Here is a 21,635-nt window from a genome sequence, read left to right on the forward strand (position 1 = left end):
AAACCCTCCCCTCCCTTACAACTTCCTTAAGGCCTTAATCACTCTGATTCCCGGCAGCATCTGCCGTCCGAAGGGGGCCAGGCGTGGAATTATCCTGATAATAGACTCACAGCATCCGAGCCGTCTGCGTCCCCGGGGAACAGCCGAAATAGCTGGCCGGACATTCAGTGATAAGGCCTCTGCGATCAGCCTCCCCTCTCGAACGGAGTGAGGCCCCTTCACTGCCCTGCCCTGGCAGTTTCATCTCCTCAAACATAACAGTGACGAAACTGGCCCAGCCGCCTCTGAATGTGCCTTACTAGCCCCCCGGTGAGGTTAAGATCCGTGACAGAATGATGATGGCTTCCCCTAGCGTCCCCTCCAACGCTCTCATCCTGTGACGCCTTAACGCCTCTGTGCGACGTGCTTTTGTACTCACGACAAGATCCTGCTGCCGTCATCTAAAGCTGAGCAAGCTCGGAGCCGGCCGAGATGTAATTTACGGCGGTGTCATCCATTCATCGGCGCCTGGACGCGTGTGAAATTGTTAGCCGGCATCTACTTCATTGTCCGCTGAGCCACAACTAATTACACGCAGCGGCGTGCGTTGGATGAGGAGGACAGGGAGGGACAGGCGAGCTCGGTGGCTTAAAATATCAACCCTGGAAGGCTTCTTTCGACTGGAGAATATTTCCCTAGTTTTCACTTTAGTTTGAGTAGCAATACCATTATAAATAACAACTACACTCTGGATAGTGCTTTAGCTCACTTCATTTTTGGAAGAACTCTTTTGAAATGTCAATTATGAGCTTAATGATTCTTTCTTTTTTTTTTTTTTTCTTAAGTTTATGTATTTTGAGAGAGAGCGAGTGGGGGAGGGGGAGAGACAGAGGGGGAGAGAGAGAATCCCAAGCAGGCTCCGCGCGGCCAGCACAGAGCCTGATGCGGGGCTCGAACCCACAAAACCACGACAGCATGACCCGAGCTGAAACCAAGAGTCGGTCACTTAACCGACTGAGCCACCCGGGAGCCCCAGTGATTGCTTCTACTTATAAGAAACCTAACGTATATAACACTTCACATGTTGTTTCATGAATTCTCCCCAACAAACGAATGAGGCGAATCCTCTCCTTGCCCTCATTTTGCATGAAGGAAACTGAGGCCCAGGGAACTTAAATCACTCTTCTAAAGACACACAGCGCTGAGTAAGAAGGATTGCTGAACTTGAGCTTGGACTCGCGGACCCCATGGCCCATGCTCTGGATGCTACACCTTGAGACCCAATATGCCCATTTTACAGATGGGGAAACCAAGACCCAGAGAGTAAGGCCACTTGCCAAGTTGTCAGCGCAAGGTTCGATACGATTTCTCCAATCCCAATGCCCATGTTCTGTGCAGTTTTCCTATAGCTCTAATAATTTCTATCTGTTTCCACCTGACACATCAGAAGGGGATGATGTTGGAAATAATGTGAAATGGACTCCAGGAGCTCAGCAGGAGCAGGAACTCAGAGGCTTTGCCTATTCAGCTCATAGAGGTGCATCAACACCTTAGCCAGAGTCCCCTGGGAGTGCCTGCCTGGGAAGGTTTGGGGAGTAGGTCTCCTTGAATTGAGGGCCCAGGGGCTGTCAGGGCCACCCTGTGTTCAGGGTGGGGGCTGGGCTCACACCTCACACCCCGCTGGGGCTAATACAAGGCAAAGAAATAGCCACCACAGTGGAAAAGGCTGAGCCCATCCAAACGCAGGAGGCCTCACGGGGCAGGGTTGGCGTGTGAGGCTCAGGCCTGAAGATACAGACACCAGGAAAGGCCAGGACCGAGGGTCTCAGTCCAGCTGGTCAAGCAGACACAGTTTCCCCTCAGGAACCCCAAAGAGCGTGTCCACCGTGACCTCTCCGGTGTGGATGTTGGGTGGGAGCCCCGGACAGCCCGCTTAACCTGCAGCCCATTCCCCCCACCGCTGTGGCCGGCTCAAGGATTCCAACCTGGAACCCGGTTCCAGCACCCTCTAGCTGAATCCCCGGGGGCTCCCTGACTCCTCCCTTTGCACATGGCACACGGGAAGGCCTTTCTAGGCCGGTGCCTGGCCTCCTGGTCTTGCTTTTCGTCCAGGTTCCCCTTCTGACAAAGACCCCTCCGGGGAGGGGCGAGTACCAGGCCTGTCTCCTTTCTGCTCTTCTCCCACTCTCTGCTTCAATCACCACTGATACCATCCGGACAGCCCAGGTCACGCCCTTTGTGTGCTGTCCTCTGAGGGGCCGCCCTGACCCCCTCAGGCCCAGGAGTCAACCACTTCCTCTCCTGTACTCTCAAGGCCACGGGTGTTCACCAGAACCTCAGACCACACACACAGTGCACGTCTCTAGGGCAGGTGTCCTGAGCCCTTTGTCCTGGTTGGGAGCCGGCCAGTGGCATTTGCTGAAGGAAGGGAAGGGAGAAGAAAGTAAAGGAAGGGCGAAATGGTGAGAGGGAGGCAGTCCGGAGGGGACTGGGAGGAAAAGAGTCACTGGACGTGACTTTCTCACTTCCAGAAGTCTTTGCTAGGTTGCACAATCTTCCGGACCCTCCTGTTTCTTGGGGTGGAATTCATACATCATAGCTGGCTGCAGGAGTCAAACCCAGCAGGGAAAACAAGTGACTCAGGAAAATTGAGGAGGCCAGGCTTCCATTCTGGGCCAGCTTTCTCCCAGTACAGGCACCTGCGGGGTCACCTCCCTCAACCTCTGTCCTTCCACCTTGACCTCAGGTACAAGGATACAGTGCTGGGCAAGGAGCTGCCCTTGGTGCCATGCGTGTGTCAACCCCACCGGCCCGCACGACAAACCTAAGAGGTGTGGACAAAATCCCACCTTTGCGAAATGAATTCGGTGAGGTGAATCGATTTGCCCGGAATGACAAAGCCACCACGTGGCAGAGCGGGGATTCGAACGCAAGTCTTTCTGGTTTCTAAATCCATGTCCTTGCCCGCTTTTCTACACTGGGAGTTGTTTCCAAGGTTTCAGAGTAGTGAGAGGTGGTCCTGGGCAATGAAGGGCGGGTGTGCAGGTGTCGTGCTGGTCGTATCCACAGAACTAACATTGGTAGAAGCAGAGGAAGCTGGGCAGCATGCAGAGCTCACACGGTGCCTTTCTTGCACCCCTCGCCACAGGTCTGTGAGGCAGGTGCTCTGTAGCTCAGGGACTGAGGTGTAGAGATGTAATTTGTTCAAAGCCAAAGAATAAGAAGGTGGTAAAGTCACAGTTCAACTCCAAGCTGTGAGGCTCCCCGCCTCAGCGCCGCTCTCTCCCCGTCATCCCGCTCAGCCTGCCAGCCGACCATCCGGCCATTCATTCCAGTCCCATCCTGCTGGATCCATGTCTAGGGGAGGCCTCCAGCGCACACGCTCCGTGTTAGACTCCGGGGGCGAAGGACTAGCCATCCCAACCTCTGCCGTCAGAAGTGCGTCTTCGGGAGGCTCCGGTGCCCAGTAGTTTACTGAGAGCCTGCGGAGTGCTGTGCACCGTTTTCGGCACCAAGGCTGCAAAGACAAATGATTCGGTGGCATTCCTGAAAGGCTCTCTGCAACCCCCTGGGCAAGAGCCTTTCCTGACTCTCCATCGCTGTCCTATAAGCTATGGTTGGCCACCCTCTGAAATTGGTCTCTTGCTTGGGCTGGATTCCTCTCAGATTTACTCCTCATAACGCCTCGATGCAAATGCTCCTTTTCACTCAGGAGAAAAAATAGGCCCATCCATCTGTCCGTCTGTCCACCTGTCCATCCATCCATCCACCCATCCATTTACCCATCCATCCATCCATCCATCCATCCATCCATCTGCCCATTTGTCCATCCATCCATCCGTCTATCCATCCATCCATCCATCCGTCCATCCGTCTATCCATCCATCCATCCATCCGTCTATCCATCCATCCATCCGTCTGTCCATCCATCCATCCACCCATCCATTTATCCATCCATCCATCCATCCATCCATCCATCCATCTGCCCATTTGTCCATCCATCCATCCATCTGTCCATCCATCCATCTATCCGTCCCTGCATCCATGCATCCATGCATCCACCCATCCATCCATCCATCCCCTCACTCATAGTCACTGGCTCACTAACTCAAAACCTACTTATCTGGGTCCCAGACCCTGTTCTGGGGGTGCCGGGATACTTGGGACCCATTTCCTTTCTTCTTTAGCTCATGTGGTTAATCAGTCCCCTGAACCCATCTGCCATCTGACCCCCCTCCCCTAGAGTGGCTATTTCAAGAAAGTCTGGCGTGTATGTGTGTGTGGTTGTATGTCTGTGTATACCCAAGTGTGTGTCTGTGTGTATATGTGCGTTTCTGTCTGCGACCGTGCGTGTTCCCGAGTGTATGCGTGTCTGGTGTGACAGAATGCGTGAATGTGTCTTTGTGTGTGTGTCTCTGAGTGTGTATAATCTTCCAGGGCCCACGCTTTCCCTGTCTTCTACCCCGTGCGCTGGCCCAGCTGGTCCCCAAAACAAAGCTACAGGAAGACATAGAAAGAAACATCCAGGCACTTTTGCAAGCTCTAATTACGAAATTATTTTTAAAAAGCCACCTATACCCAACGCGGATGGATGAATTGCTGATTGAGGACGGACGGAGAGCGTCCCTGCATTCTAAATGCCGTGGAAATAAGGGGCCTGTCATTGCCTCAGCTATCACACAGAGTGTCCCTTTTAAAGGGTGATAGCTTTGCCTGGGAAACCGGTACTTTTCAGTGGCAAGCATTTAAATGGTTTCTGACAGCCAGAAGGTGACTGAGGCAATTAGGTGTAATGTTTGTGACAGACAGAAAAAGGCATTTTGGCAAGGCTGCAGGAACCTGGAGGAAAAAACACGACAGGAGAGCAAGCTCTGATCTGAAGGGCAGAGCCACGGCCCGGCTCCTCCCCCTTCCCAAGCTGAAGAAGTGTCTGCGAGGTGTCCCCTCGGAGGGCTCTCCCGACAAATGCCCAGGCGAGGCCTCCACAGGTAAAAGGGACAGATGTATGGCCGAGCCACATTGGAGGCCAGTGTTTGCCACGGAGGCTGGAGAAGGGAGGAAGAGTCCAGAAATCCGCCTTCATCCCCGTTCCCTCTGGCAGATGGATGCTGGCGGAGCGGTGGCTGTGGAGACAAACAGCCCGGATCCAGCTCCCGACAGTGTGGACACAGTCAGTGGGGAATCGAAGTTTGCAAATAAAATACGCCAAGGTACAGCCTCCCTGCAGGGCAGTTTGGCAGCTCATCGTGAAAAACCAAAAGTGTTTCAAAACTATTTCTATACAGAATGCAGAGCGGGGCCCCTGGGCCTTAAATTAAGTGGTGGGTTCTTAGCTATGACGCCGAAGGTACCAGCGGCAAAGAAAAAGAGCTAACGCTGCGCTTCATCAATGTTAAAAATTCTGAGCTACAAAAGCTACCATTAAGAAACTGGAAAAGACTGGGGCCCCTAGGTGGCTCAGTCGGTGAAGCGTCCGACTCTTGGTTTCAGCTCAAGGTCACGATCTTGCCATCATGAGATTAAGCCCCGTGTCAGGCGCTGTGCTGACAGCTCAGAGCCTGGAACCTGCTTCGGGTTCTGTGTCTCCCCCTCTCTCTGCCCCTCCCCTGCTTACGCCCTCTCTCTCTCTGTCTGTCTGTCTCTCTCTCAAAAATAAAATAAACATTAAAAAGTTTAAAAAATAAAAAAAAAAAGAAAGTGGAAAAGACAGACTGGGAGAAGACATTTGCAAATCATCTATTCGACAAGGGACCTGTATCTGGGATATACGCAGAACACTTCTAACTGAATAAGAGAAAGACAAATAAACCCATTTAAAAATGGGCCACGGGGCTAAATAGATATGTCTCCAAAGATGTCCAAATGGCCCATAAGCACATGGAAAGATACTCAACGTCATCAGACACTAGGGAAGTGAAAATCAAGACCACAACGAAATACCACTTTATACCCGCTAGGACTGCTGGACTACTAATAACTTTTTGAGATGATAAGAACTGGGGAGGATGTGGGGAAGTAGGAGCATTCACACACTGCTTGTGGGGGTACAAAATGGTGCAACTGCTTTAGGAAACATTTCGGCAGCTTCTCAGGAGGTCGAAATAGGGGAAGCACGTAACCCTGCAATTCTACCCCTAGGTGCACAACTGAGAGAACTGAAAACACACACACACACACACACACACACACACACACACACACACACACACCCCTGAACATGCGTATTCATAGCAGCATTATTTAGAATCGCCAAAAAGTGTAAACAACCCAGATGTCCACCGGCGGATGCAAAGATAAGCTAAATAGGGTAGACGTCTACCATAGAATATGATTCAGCAATAAAACGGAACAAAGTGGTGCTACGTGGATGAAGTGGAAGGATCCAGACACAAAAGGCCACATGTTGTGCGATTCCATTTTTATGAAATGTTCAGAACAGGCAAATCTGCCGAGACAGAAAGTGGATTAGTGGTTGCCTGGGGCTGGGTGTGAGGGTGGCACTGGGGAATGACAGCTAATGGGTTCATGGTTTCTTTGTGGGACAATGAACAGATTCTAAAATTAGATCCTGGTGATGCTTGCATGACTCTGTGAATATAGCTAGAAACCGCTGAACTGTTTGCTTTGAGTGAGCGAACTGTATGATACGTAAGTTACATCTCAATAAAACCACTTTCTCAAGACAGCTGTAGATGCCGAGACACAAAGCTTTAAAACCTATATAAATGTTCATCACATATGTATGATACATCGTGCACAAATATTTGCCTTTAATATTTTCACACAGTGTCTCTTTAGTGAGAAACCATTAAATGTCGGGCGAGCAGCTCGTGCAACACGTTTTTTTAATGATCTGTCAGAAGAAAAGCGTCCTTTCTGACCTCCTAATGCCTTTGTATGAGGAAATCATCCAGGATATGTGAATAGATTTAGCTGTAACGGTGTATGTCCATTGCAGCTTTGTCCAGAACGTCACAAAACTGGAAACAATCATTGCTATCGTTTATTGAATACACAGAGCTGGTAGCATACTCTACCATTACAATGCAAAGCATCTTTTGTCTTCCACAACAATCCTGCGGGGAAGCCATCGGTATCATTATAGTCCTTCCGATAGCTGAGGATAGAGTCTCCAGTCAAACGTCTACGAAGCAGAGCTGGGATTTTCATCCAATTCTGTCAGATTCCACAGCCTTCCGTTGTTCCTGCCCTCCCTATGACTCTCCCTAGCAAAGTACCTGATTGCACAATGGCTTGAGAAACAGTCTCGTAACTGAATAGGCAACAGGACAGAATGATATTCACGGTTGACTCGTAGGTGAAAAATACGGGTTCAGCACCGGTGTGAGCTCACTTATTTCCTACATATACATATATAGACAGAAGTATTCATGCATGCATATATATACACACACACACGCACTGACAGTATTTAACAGTGGTGTTCCTTTAGTGGGAGGATTACGTGTAATTTTCTTTGTGTTGCTCACCTATATTTCCCATTGTGGATTTTTTGTGCTGCTATTTTTACTCTAAAACTTCCAAAAGTTCTTGGGGTGCCTGGGTGGCTCAGTCGGTTGAGCATCCGACTTCAGCTCAGGTCATGATCTTGCGGTCTGTGAGTTAGAGCCCCGCGTCGGGCTCTGTGCTGACAGCTCGGAGCCTGGAGGCTGCTTCCGATCCTGTGTCTCCCTCTCTCTGCCCCTCCCCCGCTCATGCTCCGTCTCTGTCTCTGTCTCTCTCTCTGTCAAAAATAAACATTAAAAAAAATTCCAAAAGTTGTGTTTAAATAAACTAAGGTAACACCAGTGGATACAGGACCATGCACGCCAGGCTTTTTTCTTTCTTTCTTTCTTTTTTTTTTTTTTTTTGTACTTTAGGATATTTTTTTCTTTTTTTTTTCAATATATGAAATTTATTGTCAAATTGGTTTCCATACAACACCCAGTGCTCATCCCAAAAGGCTTTTTCTAGGGCACAAAGAGATTTGGCATTTTGGCAAGGCTTTGATGACAGTGAGGCTGGTTTTGGGGACCACCCTTCTTAGTCAGGCCTGCCTCCCTTCTCCCTCAGGGATCCTCCTTCTGTTCCACCCTCAGTGCCCCTGCAAAGTGTTCTTAGATGGCCTTGGCCATGCCTCTTGCCCACTGATCGGCTTATGCAGTTAAGCGATAATGAGTGCCTTCTTCTTGACGCGAGTCCTTTATATTTTAGTATAGAATTAATATTTTCAATGTAATTTAATTTTTTTCTAATTACAAATACCACATAAGTTCATTGGAAGCAAACATAGAATATTCTGAAAGGTACAAAAAGCCAATAAAACTCATCCGCCACTCCCTTGCCTTGAATTAATAGGGGATTCTGGGAATTGATACAGCTGGGCTATATCAAGACCCTAGTGGGGGCAGTAGGCAATGGGTGAGAGGGCAAAGGATGCCCATGAATTCCTCATGATCTCTGCCATCAATGGAGGCAGCATGGCATCATGGGAAAGCCACAGCATCTTGGGATAAAAAAAAAAACAAAACTGAGTTCTTACCCCTTTCCCCTGGTATTAGCAGGTTACTAAACTTCTTTGACACTGTCTCTTGAGTAGACCCCTGATTCTTTTTGAATAAGTGGGGAATGGACAAAAGAATGATTACATAAGTAGCGTAGTTTCCTTTTAAGTGATATCGGTTCTTTCTGCCTCATAGGGTGGTTGTGGGTATTTAAGACGATGTAAGCGAGAGCTCTATATAACACAGAATGTGGTACAGTTGTCAATGCGTGTCAAAGCAACTCAAAGTGGTGTCTCTTGTGTCTGACTCCTTCCATGGGAGAAGCAGACCTTCCCAGCTTTCACCGTCCTGAACACCCCTGCAAAGACCTTGCTTCTGAGTCACCAGTCACTAGCCACTCATGAGTGGCATGGAAAATAAGGGTCTGTGCTGTATTTAGTTAGCGTTGTTTTTAGTGGTAGATGGTGCAGTGGAGGGCGAAACAGCAAGCCTTGTAATCTCTGGCTCTGCTACTTTCAAGCCAAGACCTTGAACAAATTACCTACCCACTCTGAGCCTCAGTCTCTCCATCTATAAAGTGGGGATGGTAATACTTACAAGGTTATCGTGGGGATCACGTGAGAAAATGCGCAGGAATGACCTGGCTTTTAAAAGGTGCTTTGTAGGGGCGCCTGGGTGGCTTGGTCGGTTGAGTGTCTGACTTCGGCTCAGGTCATGATCTCACGGTCCGTGAGTTCGAGCCCCGCATCGGGCTCTGTGCTGACGGCTCAGAGCCTGGAGCCTGTTTCAGATTCTGTGTCTCCCTCTCTCTCTGCCCCTCCCCTGTTCATGCTCTGTCTCTCTCGGTCTCAAAAATAAATAAACGTTAAAAAAAAAAAAAAAAAGGTGCTTTGTAAAGGTTCAATTCTCCTCCCCCTCCCTTGGAAAGTTTATATAATTTATCTTATTTTTTTAATGTTTATTTATTTTTGAGAGAGAGACAGAGACAGAGACAGAGTGCGGGCAGGGGAGGGGCAGAGAGAGAGGGAGACACAGAATCCGAGGCAGGCTCCCGGCTCTGAGCTGTCGGCACAGAGCCTGACGCAGGGCTCGGACCCACGAACCGTGAGATCATGACCTGAGCTGAACTTGGACGCTTAACCGACTGAGCCACTCAGGTGCCCCAAAAAGTTTATATAATTTAAAGATAGAAGGATGGAGGCAGGGGGAGGCTGAGAGGCCCAGCAGGGCCCGGCAGATACCCCACAACAGGGAGGAAGCATCCGGACAGGAAGACTTGCCTCCTGCTCAGTTCCCTGAACCACAGAGAAATCAGGCTACTTTTTGACTTTTGCAATGAGCCGTGATTTCTGAAGGACTACCCCACTTTCGTACACTGAAAGTTGTTTTCAAAGGTTTAAAAAGAGCGGCAGTGTTGGGGCTCCTGGGTGGCCAAATCGGTTAAGCGTCTGACTTCAGCTCGGGTCACGATCTCAGGGTTCATGAGCTCCACGTCAGGCTCTCTGCTGGCAGCACGGAACCTGCTTCCGATCCTCTGTCCCCGCCCCTCTCTCTGCCCCTCTCCCCCACTTATTCTCTCTCTTCCTCAAAATAAATAATCAAACTTTAAAAAATAAAAAGAAGAGTGGCAATTAGAATTAAGCAATGCAGCGTGGACGTGTGGTTGTCCCCTGATCGCGCTAATTGAGCTTAAGGACAATAGAGGTAACAGGAGCCGATAGGGCATTTTCTCCGCACCGGTTCGGTACCCAGCGCATTTCACGAACCCCTTGCGGCAAGTGTGTGAGGCGGGTGCTTTACAGCCGAGGGGCTGAGGCTTAAACAGGTGGAGTGTTTTCTACACACCCACACTTCTTCACCAAAGAAGAAGGACCCCCACTGAGCCTCCGTTCACACGCCCTCCTAGGCTGGGATTTGTACCAGGATCTAGCGTTAAGATCCTTCAAGAGAACAGCAACACTGGAGCTGATGATTTTCGAAGGACGTGAGCAAGGCCGAAGATACACCCTTGTTTTTTTCCCTCGTTCAAATTCTCTGGGGTTCCTTCCACCAGCTAAAACCAAGACCTGCTGATTCCTGAGGACAAAGAGGAGGGAGAGATGTGCTCTTACGCCCTAAGACTAGGATGTCAGTGTGGAAGTTGTGTTCATTATAATCCCTTTGAAGTTTTGCCCAAACTCAAGTCCTACAAATTAGAGTAAAACTTGTGCTTTTGGGGGATTAAGAAGGTGATTTCAGTATAGAAAACATTAGGGAGGCTACTAGCACCGATGTGCGTGTATGGAGGCTTTAAGCAAAGTCCGTCTCTGCCTTCGCTTCCAGAATGCTCTTGGAGCTGCCTGGGCAGCTCAGTAATGTCCCCCAGTTCATCTGTCTGCACCATTCTGGTGGCTTCTGTGTCGAGCCCCTTCCCAGGAGGGGAGCTGGTGCCAAGCAGTTGAAGTGACACCTGGCTCATGCCTCCTGCTATCTCTTCACACCCTGTGACCCTGGTGGGCTCCCCGCCTCAGCGCCGCTCTCTCCCCGTCATCCCGCTCAGCCTGCCAGCCGACCATCCGGCCATTCATTCCAGTCCCATCCTGCTGGATCCATGTCTAGGGGAGGCCTCCAGCGCACACGCTCCGTGTTAGACTCCGGGGGCGAAGGACTAGCCATCCCAACCTCTGCCGTCAGAAGTGCGTCTTCGGGAGGCTCCGGTGCCCAGTAGTTTACTGAGAGCCTGCGGAGTGCTGTGCACCGTTTTCGGCACCAAGGCTGCAAAGACAAATGATTCGGTGGCATTCCTGAAAGGCTCTCTGCAACCCCCTGGGCAAGAGCCTTTCCTGACTCTCCATCGCTGTCCTATAAGCTATGGTTGGCCACCCTCTGAAATTGGTCTCTTGCTTGGGCTGGATTCCTCTCAGATTTACTCCTCATAACGCCTCGATGCAAATGCTCCTTTTCACTCAGGAGAAAAAATAGGCCCATCCATCTGTCCGTCTGTCCACCTGTCCATCCATCCATCCAACCACCCATCCATTTACCCATCCATCCATCCATCCATCCATCCATCTGCCCATTTGTCCATCCGTCCATCCGTCTATCCATCCATCCATCCATCCGTCCATCTGTCTATCCATCCATCCATCCATCCGTCTATCCATCCATCCATCCGTCTGTCCATCCATCCATCCACCCATCCATTTATCCATCCATCCATCCATCCATCCATCCATCCATCCATCTGCCCATTTGTCCATCCATCCATCCATCTGTCCATCCATCCATCTATCCGTCCCTGCATCCATGCATCCATGCATCCATGCATCCACCCATCCATCCATCCATCCCCTCACTCATAGTCACTGGCTCACTAACTCAAAACCTACTTATCTGGGTCCCAGACCCTGTTCTGGGGGTGCCGGGATACTTGGGACCCATTTCCTTTCTTCTCTAGCTCATGTGGTTAATCAGTCCCCTGAACCCATCTGCCATCTGACCCCCCTCCCCTAGAGTGGCTGTCTATTTCAAGAAAGTCTGGCATGTATGTGTGTGTGTGGTTGTATGTCTGTGTATACCCCAGTGTGTGTCTGTGTGTATATGTGCGTTTCTGTCCGCGACCGTGCGTGTTCCTGAGTGTGTGTGTGTCTGGTGTGACAGAATGCGTGAATGTGTCTTTGTGTGTGTGTGTGTCTGTGTGTGACTATACTGTGAGTGTATCTTTCTGTCTGTGACTGTGTGTTTCCATCTGTGTGCTTGGACAGGAGCAGGTCCTGCGTCTGAGATGACTGTAATGGCTGACGGAGGTCAAGGTCCCTTATGATGTTCAGAGGCTTCAGGGAGAAAAAGCAGTGGTCAGCGATCGTGGTTTTGCTCTGCACTATTTTAAAGGTTAAAACACATGCACACACACACACACACACACACACACACCCAAACAGAAACTCGTTGCCCTTTAATAGCTAGGTCAGACTTACATAAGCGTAGGCCCGGGGCCCAGAGGCCAAAGACTTTGCTGCCTCCAAACCCTACAAGGGCTCCTCCAGCCCTCACGGTGCTAACTGCACCATTCACCACGCGGAGGTCACCCACCGTCTTCAGCATGTCCTTAGTGACCCTTAGAGTGTGGCTTGTCGTTCCCATTCAGATGAGGAAATCAAGGCCCCCAGATGCCAGTCATTTGCCCTGAGCCACTTCATCAGCAGTTACCAGGGCCGACGTGTGAACCTGATTTCTTCTGCCAGGTTCAGGCGGGACTGACGGCCTGGTCTGCGGACTCTAGACAGGCCCGGGCGGTGTCCCTGGCTCTGTCCCCAAAGCCCTTGTTCTTCGTGCAGCTCTGCACGCCATGCCCTGCTCCAACCGGATGCTTTAAAGCAAGGGCTGAGCCGGCCGTTGACTTGCTTAACCAGTGATTTTCCATGAAGAAAGACATCTCCTTCAGCAAGATCAATGAGGTCGACACACTCGAGGGAGAGGAAAGTTCTCTAAGCCATCACGCAGCATTGCTGTAACCCACGCCTCTAACCACTTCCTGACAGTATCGGGGGCCCTGGCTTTTTATAGTTGCACACGGTGCTGAAAACATTCGAGGCCCCCACCCTGAGTTCTGTGTCCTCACGGCCTACCTGCGGGTGAAGCTGGGCTCAGCGGCCCCACCTCAGCAGCCAGCAGATTACCAGCTCAATGTGCAACTTAGAACACGGGACTGTGGGGCTCCTGGGTGGCTCAGTCAGTTGGGCACCTGATTTCGGCTCAGGTCACGATCCCACGGTTTGTGGGTTCAAGCCCCGCGTCGGGCTCTGTGCCGGGAGCTTGAAGCCTGCAGCCTGCTTTGGATTCTGTGTCGCCCCCTCTCTCTCTGCCCCGCCCCCACTCACACTCTGTCTCTCTCTCTGAAAGACAAATGAACATTAAAAAAAAAAAAAAGAACATGGGTCTTTGACCTTTTATACCTCGAGCGTGTGTGTGTGTGTGTGTGTGTGTGTGTGTGTGTGTGTTCTCTTAAGACAAATCAGATCCGGTGGCTCTCCGAAAAGCTGGACCCCTCGTCATTGAAGAGATAAACCCGTGGGCTAAGTCATCTGGACCCTTATGTATTATCACCGTGGTTGAGTTCTGGCTCTGGGCTGCCCGGTTGTTTGACTTTCATGGCTACTTATTCTCACCACGAGCTCAGGCGTTCGGACTCTGTGTGTCTCCGATGCTGAAACTCAGAGCAAGCTGCTGGCTGGAGATTAGTGGTGCAGGAAGCTTGCTTTGTGTGTTTCGTAGCAAACCCCACTGATGACAAGAGCCTCTGAGCTTCCCTAAATGGGTTGAAGACAGAAAACCAATGCAGAGGACCCCTCCCTATCTTGAGTGCGGGGACCAAGCAGCCAGCCCCATTCTGAGCCACCCGGAGCTGTCCGGAAGGGCTCCCAGGGACCAGGGTACGTTGCTGCCGACAGGATCCACACCCTACAGGCTTTCGTCTCTCTGGGCTGGGGTTGAAATTGGCCTCACCCCTGACTCTGGCCACAAGGTTCCTCCTTGGTCTGGACAACTAAGTAGAGTAGTAATGTCTCCACCTTTCATCAAGAAGCTGCCAGGTGTATGTGAAAGGCTGACCGGGTGGCTGAAGGCTTGGCCACGGAGCCTGACTGCCTGCATTTAGATTCCACATCTGTCTCCACCCAGTCCTGTGACCCTGACCAAGTCGTTTGCCTCTCTGCGTCCCGCGCCCCTCATCCATAAAAGGAGACGATAATATCATCCGCCTCATGCGATGGTGGTGAGGCACCAACTAATATGCGTAAAATGCTGAGGACACGCGAGGAACATTCCATCGCGCACGGGCACACACTCCACCAGGGTTCGCCCTTCTGATTCTTGGACATCTCACCCTCGGGGGGCGCACGTGGTGCCGATACCACCGCGGCCAAGGTACTCGGGAGGGAGAGGTGCTGGGTGACTTGTGAAGTCACCATGTGGAGTCGGCAGCAGGCTGGGGACCGTGTTCAGCTGCGTCAGACCGCATTTGGCTTCTGAGCCTCAACCCTCCTGGCGGCCAGAACCAGTCCCGGCCCCCGGCCCTCTCCCCGCCCTCTGGGTGTCTGCCCCACCCAGTGCTGCCCTCAGCTGCCAGCCCTACCCGAGGGATGGCCTGGCCTCATTGCCATGCCCATGCTCTGCCCATGACCTTCAGTCCTGACTGTGAGACATAGAGACCCCTGGGACCTCCTGGGGGCGGTTCTGGAACACGCTCTGTTATTTCAGGTACTGTGTCCAGCAGGGATCTCCGGAGGATGGGTCTCCTCCCCTCTGGGCATCTATCTGTTGTCTGTTTTACACAAGGGCGAACAGCACCAATGACTCAGGTGCACACGGGCACCTTGCTGTCCAGCTTCCAGAAGGCCTTCCTCTGCACTACTTTATTCATCCTCTCAGAGACCCAGTGACAGCGGCGGCCTCGGTATACCCATTTCTGCATTTCTGCTGATTTTTGTTTCTGACGTTTTAGCCCAGGGTAGGGTCTAGAATGGAAACGTATTCTGTGGAGCCAGCCAGATCAGTGTTGTCTTTACGTTGGAGTGAGAGGGTACGTATGGTTCGACTCAAGAACACAGCATCTTGTTCTGGATATAAAAACAGGTGCGGCCTAATGTAGGGGGTGGGGGTTAGAGCATGGCCAAGGCGGACTGCTTGGACTGGGGTCTTAGCTCTGCCGGTCACCAGCTGCGTGATGTTGGGCAAGATCCTGAGCCTTTCTGTGCCTGGATTTCCCCCTCTCTGAGACAGAGGGGTAAATAACCTTTACCTCTGGGGGTTGTGGAGAGGATTTAATCAGTTAATATGTATGAAGTGCTCACAACTCTACCCGAAATTCAGCAAATACTTAGTAAATGTTAGCTATCTTATTAGTTTTCGTTGCCAAGCTCCCGGTTCCTGGTACATATTAGGTGCTCAGTGAATGAGAATTTCCCTTTCCTCTTGGAGCCTCAGTTTGCTAACCTGCAAAATGGGACTGCCAGTCGTACCTACCTCGTATTAGTGTTGCAGAGGTTGCGTGAGACGGGCACACAGAGTTCCCAGGAGGGTTGGTACCTGGCAGGCGGCTGGAGGCAGCCAGTACGTGGTACCGTCCGGCCCAGGCCCCTCAGTACAGAGCTGGGTCAGGGAACTGGAAACTCTCTGCCTGGGGTCCCGGAGCCTAACAAACTCTGGAGCCCAGCTGCCTGGATCCGTGGGCTGGCTCGGCCCCTGACAGCATTTGTGGCTTTAGGCAAGTTCCTGAATTTCCCTGTTTCTCTGTTTTCATATCTGTGACAAGGGGGACAATAACAGCAGCTAACTTACTAGCTCTTGTGAGGATTCACGAGATAAAGCGGGGGAAGCTCTTAAGAATCAGAGTGCTCGACCGCAGACGAAGGGCCCTGGGGCTGCACCCCAGTCGAGGCACTCAGCCCACCTCTTCCGCCCTGGGCGGATGACCGGTCCCACCAACAGTCCAGGCAGGGCGGATGGACCTCCTGCCGTTGCCACCAGCCGTGTTCCTAGAAGGGAAATGTTCCCAGCAAGCCGGCATCTGACAGATTTGCACAAACTCTGCAGGCACGATTCACTTGTACAGTGACTGCGTTTCCATCACCTTCTAGGTGGGCATCTATTTCAAAGTCTAATTCTGTCTTCACTGAGCCAGGAAACATGCTATTTAAGGAGACCTGGGAGGTGGGGCAGGGCGTGGCCCCACAGTTCTCTTTGCACAGGACAGTTCTGGTCCTTGTCCTTGTTCAACCACCATTGGCCCTCGGCCTTAATATACAAATTTACTCAGTGGATCACTCTGTCCAGTGCCCGCACTTCACAGGTGAGGAAACTGAGGCCCGGAGAGACATTCATTCGTGATCACACAGCATGTTGTTACGATATTGATCCGTCCTGACCTCCCAAATGCCTGTGGACATCCATGGGAAGGGTCCTGGGACTTCCAAGTGTGGATGAAAGATACAGAGCCCTGATGTGGCCCTGAGGTCTCGGGCCGAGCTGGGGTGGGAAGGAGAACATCTAGACTACGTGTCCTGAGTCTGCCTTCTCTTCCAGGGTGGCTCCGCGTTCTCCCCAGCTGCTGTCATCAGCCAGGAGAGGGCTCGGCAGCAGGCAGCTGCTTTGGCAGAGGAGGTCGGCTGCCCCCCCTCGTCCATCCAAGACATGGTGTCCTGCCTCCGCCAGAAGCCTGCTAGTGTCCTTAATGACGCCCAGACCAAGGTGGGCACCTGCATGCACATTGGGGAGGGACACTCTCTAATCTTTTACAAGTGGAAAACCAGGCCTAGAAGGGACACCTGACCCACCCAAGGCCACGCGGTAGGTTGATGACCAGCCGGAACTGGAATGCACATTCCTGACCCCAGCACCGTGCCCGGGCCCAGTATGTGATGGACCAAACATGGGCACGGAAGGTGGACAGAACTGGCTGCACATTGGATTTAATCTGTAAGATATAAATACAAAATACAATAGGGGCCTTATACACTGGGAAGATAAAATGAAGTGACACGTGCGAAGGGTCTCACCTGTGCCGGGACCGTGGTGGCACGGTGTCAGGTGACAGCCACACGGATTAAGCATTGTGGCCACAGCTGCAGTGGATCGGGGCCAGCCCATCCTCTTAGATAGGACAGCTGTGCGCTCCCCTTTCCAGACTCAGAAGACCCTGCTTCCAGCCCACAGTCTCGGGCTGTCCCTGACATTGATGAAGGGGACAGTAGCAGGAAGCTCTGTTGTCATCTCAGCCAAGGGCTTGATTCCTTCAGCTTTGGGCCCAGACCCACCGACCCGGAGCAGGTCTGACCCCCAGCTCCCCCAGGCGTGGGCTAGTGAGACAGCGGCTAGAGCTGATGAATTTCCCTTTTGGGTCCTGTCTCTGGCCACCGCCCGTCCCTCAGTCGGTGTCCTGCTTCCCTCACACACACCTACGGGCTCAGGCTTGCCCATTCCTCCCTGTGGATCCGTCCTCACCGCGGCACGGAAACCCTGGACAGCTCCCTGCGGACCACCCATCGCTCAGAGCGATACTTGCCTTCCTGTTGGCTGTGGCCCAATGTCCTTCCTACCTGTTGTTCTTGTCATTTTCCTCCGATTTCCCCACAAGGCCCCGGACGGATAGCCAGCGTCAGCATCCATTATGGTTAAAACCCGACCAAGTGAAGCAATGCAACTGATTCTTCTAGAACCATTTTTTTTAAAGAAAGGATAAAAATCCATACACATAATGGCCTCCCTTTGCACCCAATGTAGCTCCTGGCCGTGAGTGGCCCTTTCCACTACTGGGGTCCTGTGGTTGACGGCCAGTACCTCCGCGAGGCTCCAGCCAGGGCACTGCAGAGGTCTCCGCGGACGAAGGTCGATCTGCTAATTGGGAGTTCTCAAGATGACGGGCTCATCAACAGAGCGAAAGCCGTGAAGGTAGGCGGGGCAGAGCCTCAGAGGTCCCCTGAAGACTGTGCCCCAGTGACTCTGGTCCTTAAAGCCTGACCGGGGGCCCAGAGTCATGGACTTACTTGCTCATTTACAAACCAATCGCTAAAAAACTGCTGTGGGCACAGGCTGCATAAGGACCGTGGGACATGGTAATGGGTGGAGTCGTTTTGGACCTAAGACACTTGCAAGGTTGTGAGCAACACAGACGTCTTCGCCTCCACATCCAAAACCCCATCTGTGAGCAAATCGCCCCAGGAAGCAGCGAGCAGAGGCTGACCGAGGAGCTTGTGAGCTTCGGGCTTCCAGGCTGTGGGTGCCCCTGCTCCATGAGGGATGCTTGTCCCTCTGAGGGCTGGAGAAGGACAAAAGGGTGCCCTCTGCTATCCTGGCAAGGCAGCCCAAACACCATATGGGTTTTCTTACCTGGGGAAGCTGGGCGGGGTCATACCCTGCACCTGGCAAAGGCCGCTTCGTATGGCTGCTTGGAGACACAGCAAAGTGAGAGACAGTTGTGAGGTCTTCTGTCCCTTTTTTTTTTTTTTAAGTTTATTTATTTATTTTGTGAGACAGAGAGAGAGAGTGTGAGCAGGGGAGGGGCAGAGAGAAAGGGAGAGAGAGAGAATCCCAAGTAAGCCCTGCACTGTCATCACAGAGCCCGATGTGGGGCTCGAACTCACAAACCATGAGATCATGACCTGAGCCGAAACCAGGAGTCAGGCGCTTAACCCATTGAGCCACCCAGGCGCCCCAGTCTTCTGTCTCTTTGAACACTCACTTCCTGCTCTGACCAGGTGCCCTCCCCACGAAGTGGCCGGCCCTGAAAGAGGCCGGGTAGGCTCTCCTCTGGCTGGCCTCGTCAAGCCACTCTTGACGCACCCTTTAGGCTGCCAAGCCCGGGATGGTGACTGCCGAGTGCAAAAGAAACACAGTGAGAAGAGGCACTCAACACGGGCACTGTCTGGCTCCATTGAATATGAGGCGGCGTAACTGGAATTTAAAAAAAAAAAATCATTCATGCAGCCTAATGGCGTCCCGCATTGCCTCGGATTATTCTGTTCCCTCCGGTAATATGTCTCACTCAGGGGAATCTGTCTCACAGCAGTAAAAACACCACTCTGACCTGATATATACATACAAGAGTATTTATCAGGGCGTTAATTATTGTGGCGAAACGTTGGAAGCAACCCAAATGTGCATTAACGGAGCAATGGTGGCCTGAGTTGAGCTGCACACAAACTGTAAACTATGATGCGGGAGGTGGGAGGGACGGACCGGATACATCTCTCCTGACTTGAGGGAGACGTGTGATGGGGTACGTGTGATGTGCCGTTAAGTGGAAAACAAAACGTATTGGGGAGCAACGTGAAATTAAGGTAGCGTCCGTATTCTTTAAAACAGCCAGCATGTACGCATCTGTAAATATGTAAATGCGCGTAGGTTTATGTTTCTTCCTGAAAGGATTATAGGGTGGAAAGTTCTACCTACAGCAAGCACGGACATTGGCTATCTCAGAAGAGATGGCAGTGTGAGCAAGAATATTATGAATTTAATATTACTTGGGGCCCCTGGGGGACTCAGTCGGTTCAGCGTCCGAGATTTCAGCTCAGGTCATGAGTTTGTCTCGTGGTTCGTGAGTTCAAGCCCACTTCGGGCTCTGCGCTGGCAGTGTGGAGCCTGCTTGGAATTCTCCTCTGCCTCTCTCTCTGCCCCTCCCCTGCTTGCTCTCTCTCTCTCTCTCTCTCTCTCTCTGTCTCAAAAGATACAAACATTAAAACAATTTTAAATAATACTAATATTACTACACACATATGCATATATTATATATATATGTATATATGCTACATATAATGTGAATAATATGTGTATATAGAGGTATGTGTGTAGATGGAGAGAGTAGTGTATGTGTGTGTGTGTGTGTGTGTGTGTGTGTGTAGCACTTAGTCACTATTAGCTTCTGTCCAGTTGAGAAAGAACTTTTACATTTCTGATCCATTTCTGCGTCCATTTCTACCTCTTTCTGCCGAGCACCCGCGTATAACACGGCCCTTATTTCAAGGGGCTGCAACTTAATTATTGAACCAGACTAACACTCAGGAAGCCCTGACAAGGTGCCCCTTCTCCACCACTGGCCCCAGCCTTTCTTCTCTCAAGTCGCGGGTCTTTGGATGACTTCTGATCTAGCCCCTCGTTAGTTCAAAAGTAGTAAGTGGAATCATTTTACTAGAAATTATGCACAGGCGTGCTCCTGTACTAATATGCGGCATTGCTGCAAAAGATTCGTGGAAACGTAACAAATTTAAAGCATGGGAAAGAAATGAGTGTTTTTAGATTCGTGCTGCGCCACCGGGGTGCACCGCGCTGGAGACGATGCCCTGTGGCATGGGCACAGTGGACAGAAATGGCCACTGGCCTGGCCCCTTTTCCATGCAACCCCTCATTTTATGTTGCCCTGCGGGGATGTGGGAATCTTTGTGCCGGAGAGACAATATGCACACAGCTCTGATTCTTTGGACTGCGTGCTGACAATTTATGCCAGCCATCTCTGACTTTAGAGAGAGGAAGGGCTACTTTTATACTCCCAGGAGCCTGGGGATCACCCTAGATAGGGGGGTGCAGGTCCTGGGACCCCTCCACCCGGAGTGGAAAAGCCTCCACGACCTGGGGGCTGCGGGCTCTTACGAATTTGGGGCTGTGGTGGCCCAGAGGGCAGCCCTGATCTGTATTATCTGATTATGCCAGCCCATTGTAAGAGGGTTATGTGGCCACGTGGCCACCTTGGTCTTCCCTGGTCCTCTTTTGTAGCATGTCGGAGAGTTTCCCGGCTCTTTCCTGAAAATCTGAGCCCCCCACCCACCCAGCCAGGAGCCTGGATCCAGAGGGCTGGGGTCCCTCCTCAACAATGCGTTTTCCATCCTCTCATTGACTTTCCCTCTGAGGCTTTCAAGAAGATGTTTCCTGGGCGCACGCCCAAAGAAAGGTCGTGTCTGCTGACGGGAGCTCACGGCCCAGACCAGGACGTGGCTGGGAAAGTGTGCCCTCGAGCCCGGGCACCAGAATAGGGAAGGCGCTCCGAGGGCATGGCGGAGCAGCGGCCGGCCCTGTTGCACGGCTGTTACCCAAACCCCCGTCCCGGGCCAGTGCCGCCCTGGGCACATTTACTCCTGGTTAGAGCCTCCCTCTCTTACTTCCCTTCTCCGATCATTCTCCTCTGAACATGTGCTAGCGCAGCCCCTGATCTTGTGATCTTGTGAGCCTGGTCCTGCCGGGAACCCATCCGGGTGCTGATGCGGGGAACCGAGAGGGAGCAGGACATAGTGACGGTCGGAGTTGAAGCTAGCGTCTCTCTTCCGATGCCATTACGTGCTGCTGTCTCCTGAACGTGTGCCTCCAGCCCTGCCTTACACCCCCAGCCTGGGCTTCTCCCTGGGGCCCTAGACTGGTTTGGCTCACAGTCTATTTGCCATCGTCACTTACACGTCTTACAACTCCCAGCTCCTAACACACCCAGAAGGAGCTGCCGACTCCCCTGCGTCCCGCCCCAACGTGCATGGTCTCCTGCTGAATTCATCTCACTGAACAGCGATCCTGCTTCTGTGTGCCGGGCTGCAGGCTAAAGGTCGCCTTCACTCGGCTCTCCTCCACCCTGCCGGCATTCCGTCCGCAAATCTGGTTGGCTCTATCTTCCAAGTGCGTCCAGGATCCAGCCACCTC

The 21,635-nt window shown here is 51.8% G+C and overlaps 1 protein-coding gene across 1 annotated transcript in view; it reads left to right on the top strand.

Annotated features, from left to right (window-relative positions):
- The window catches only part of TG (thyroglobulin), a 253,992-nt gene that overhangs the window by 199,720 nt on the left and 32,637 nt on the right, over nucleotides 1–21,635 (top strand). The window contains exons 43-44 of the mRNA XM_042924373.1: nucleotides 16,545–16,709; nucleotides 17,742–17,909. Of these exons, the coding sequence (XP_042780307.1) occupies nucleotides 16,545–16,709; nucleotides 17,742–17,909 (333 nt within the window). The remainder of the gene's footprint in view (nucleotides 1–16,544; nucleotides 16,710–17,741; nucleotides 17,910–21,635) is intronic.

This window comes from Panthera leo, chromosome F2, assembly GCF_018350215.1.
Source record: "Panthera leo isolate Ple1 chromosome F2, P.leo_Ple1_pat1.1, whole genome shotgun sequence".
NCBI classification, from domain to species: domain Eukaryota; kingdom Metazoa; phylum Chordata; class Mammalia; order Carnivora; family Felidae; genus Panthera; species Panthera leo.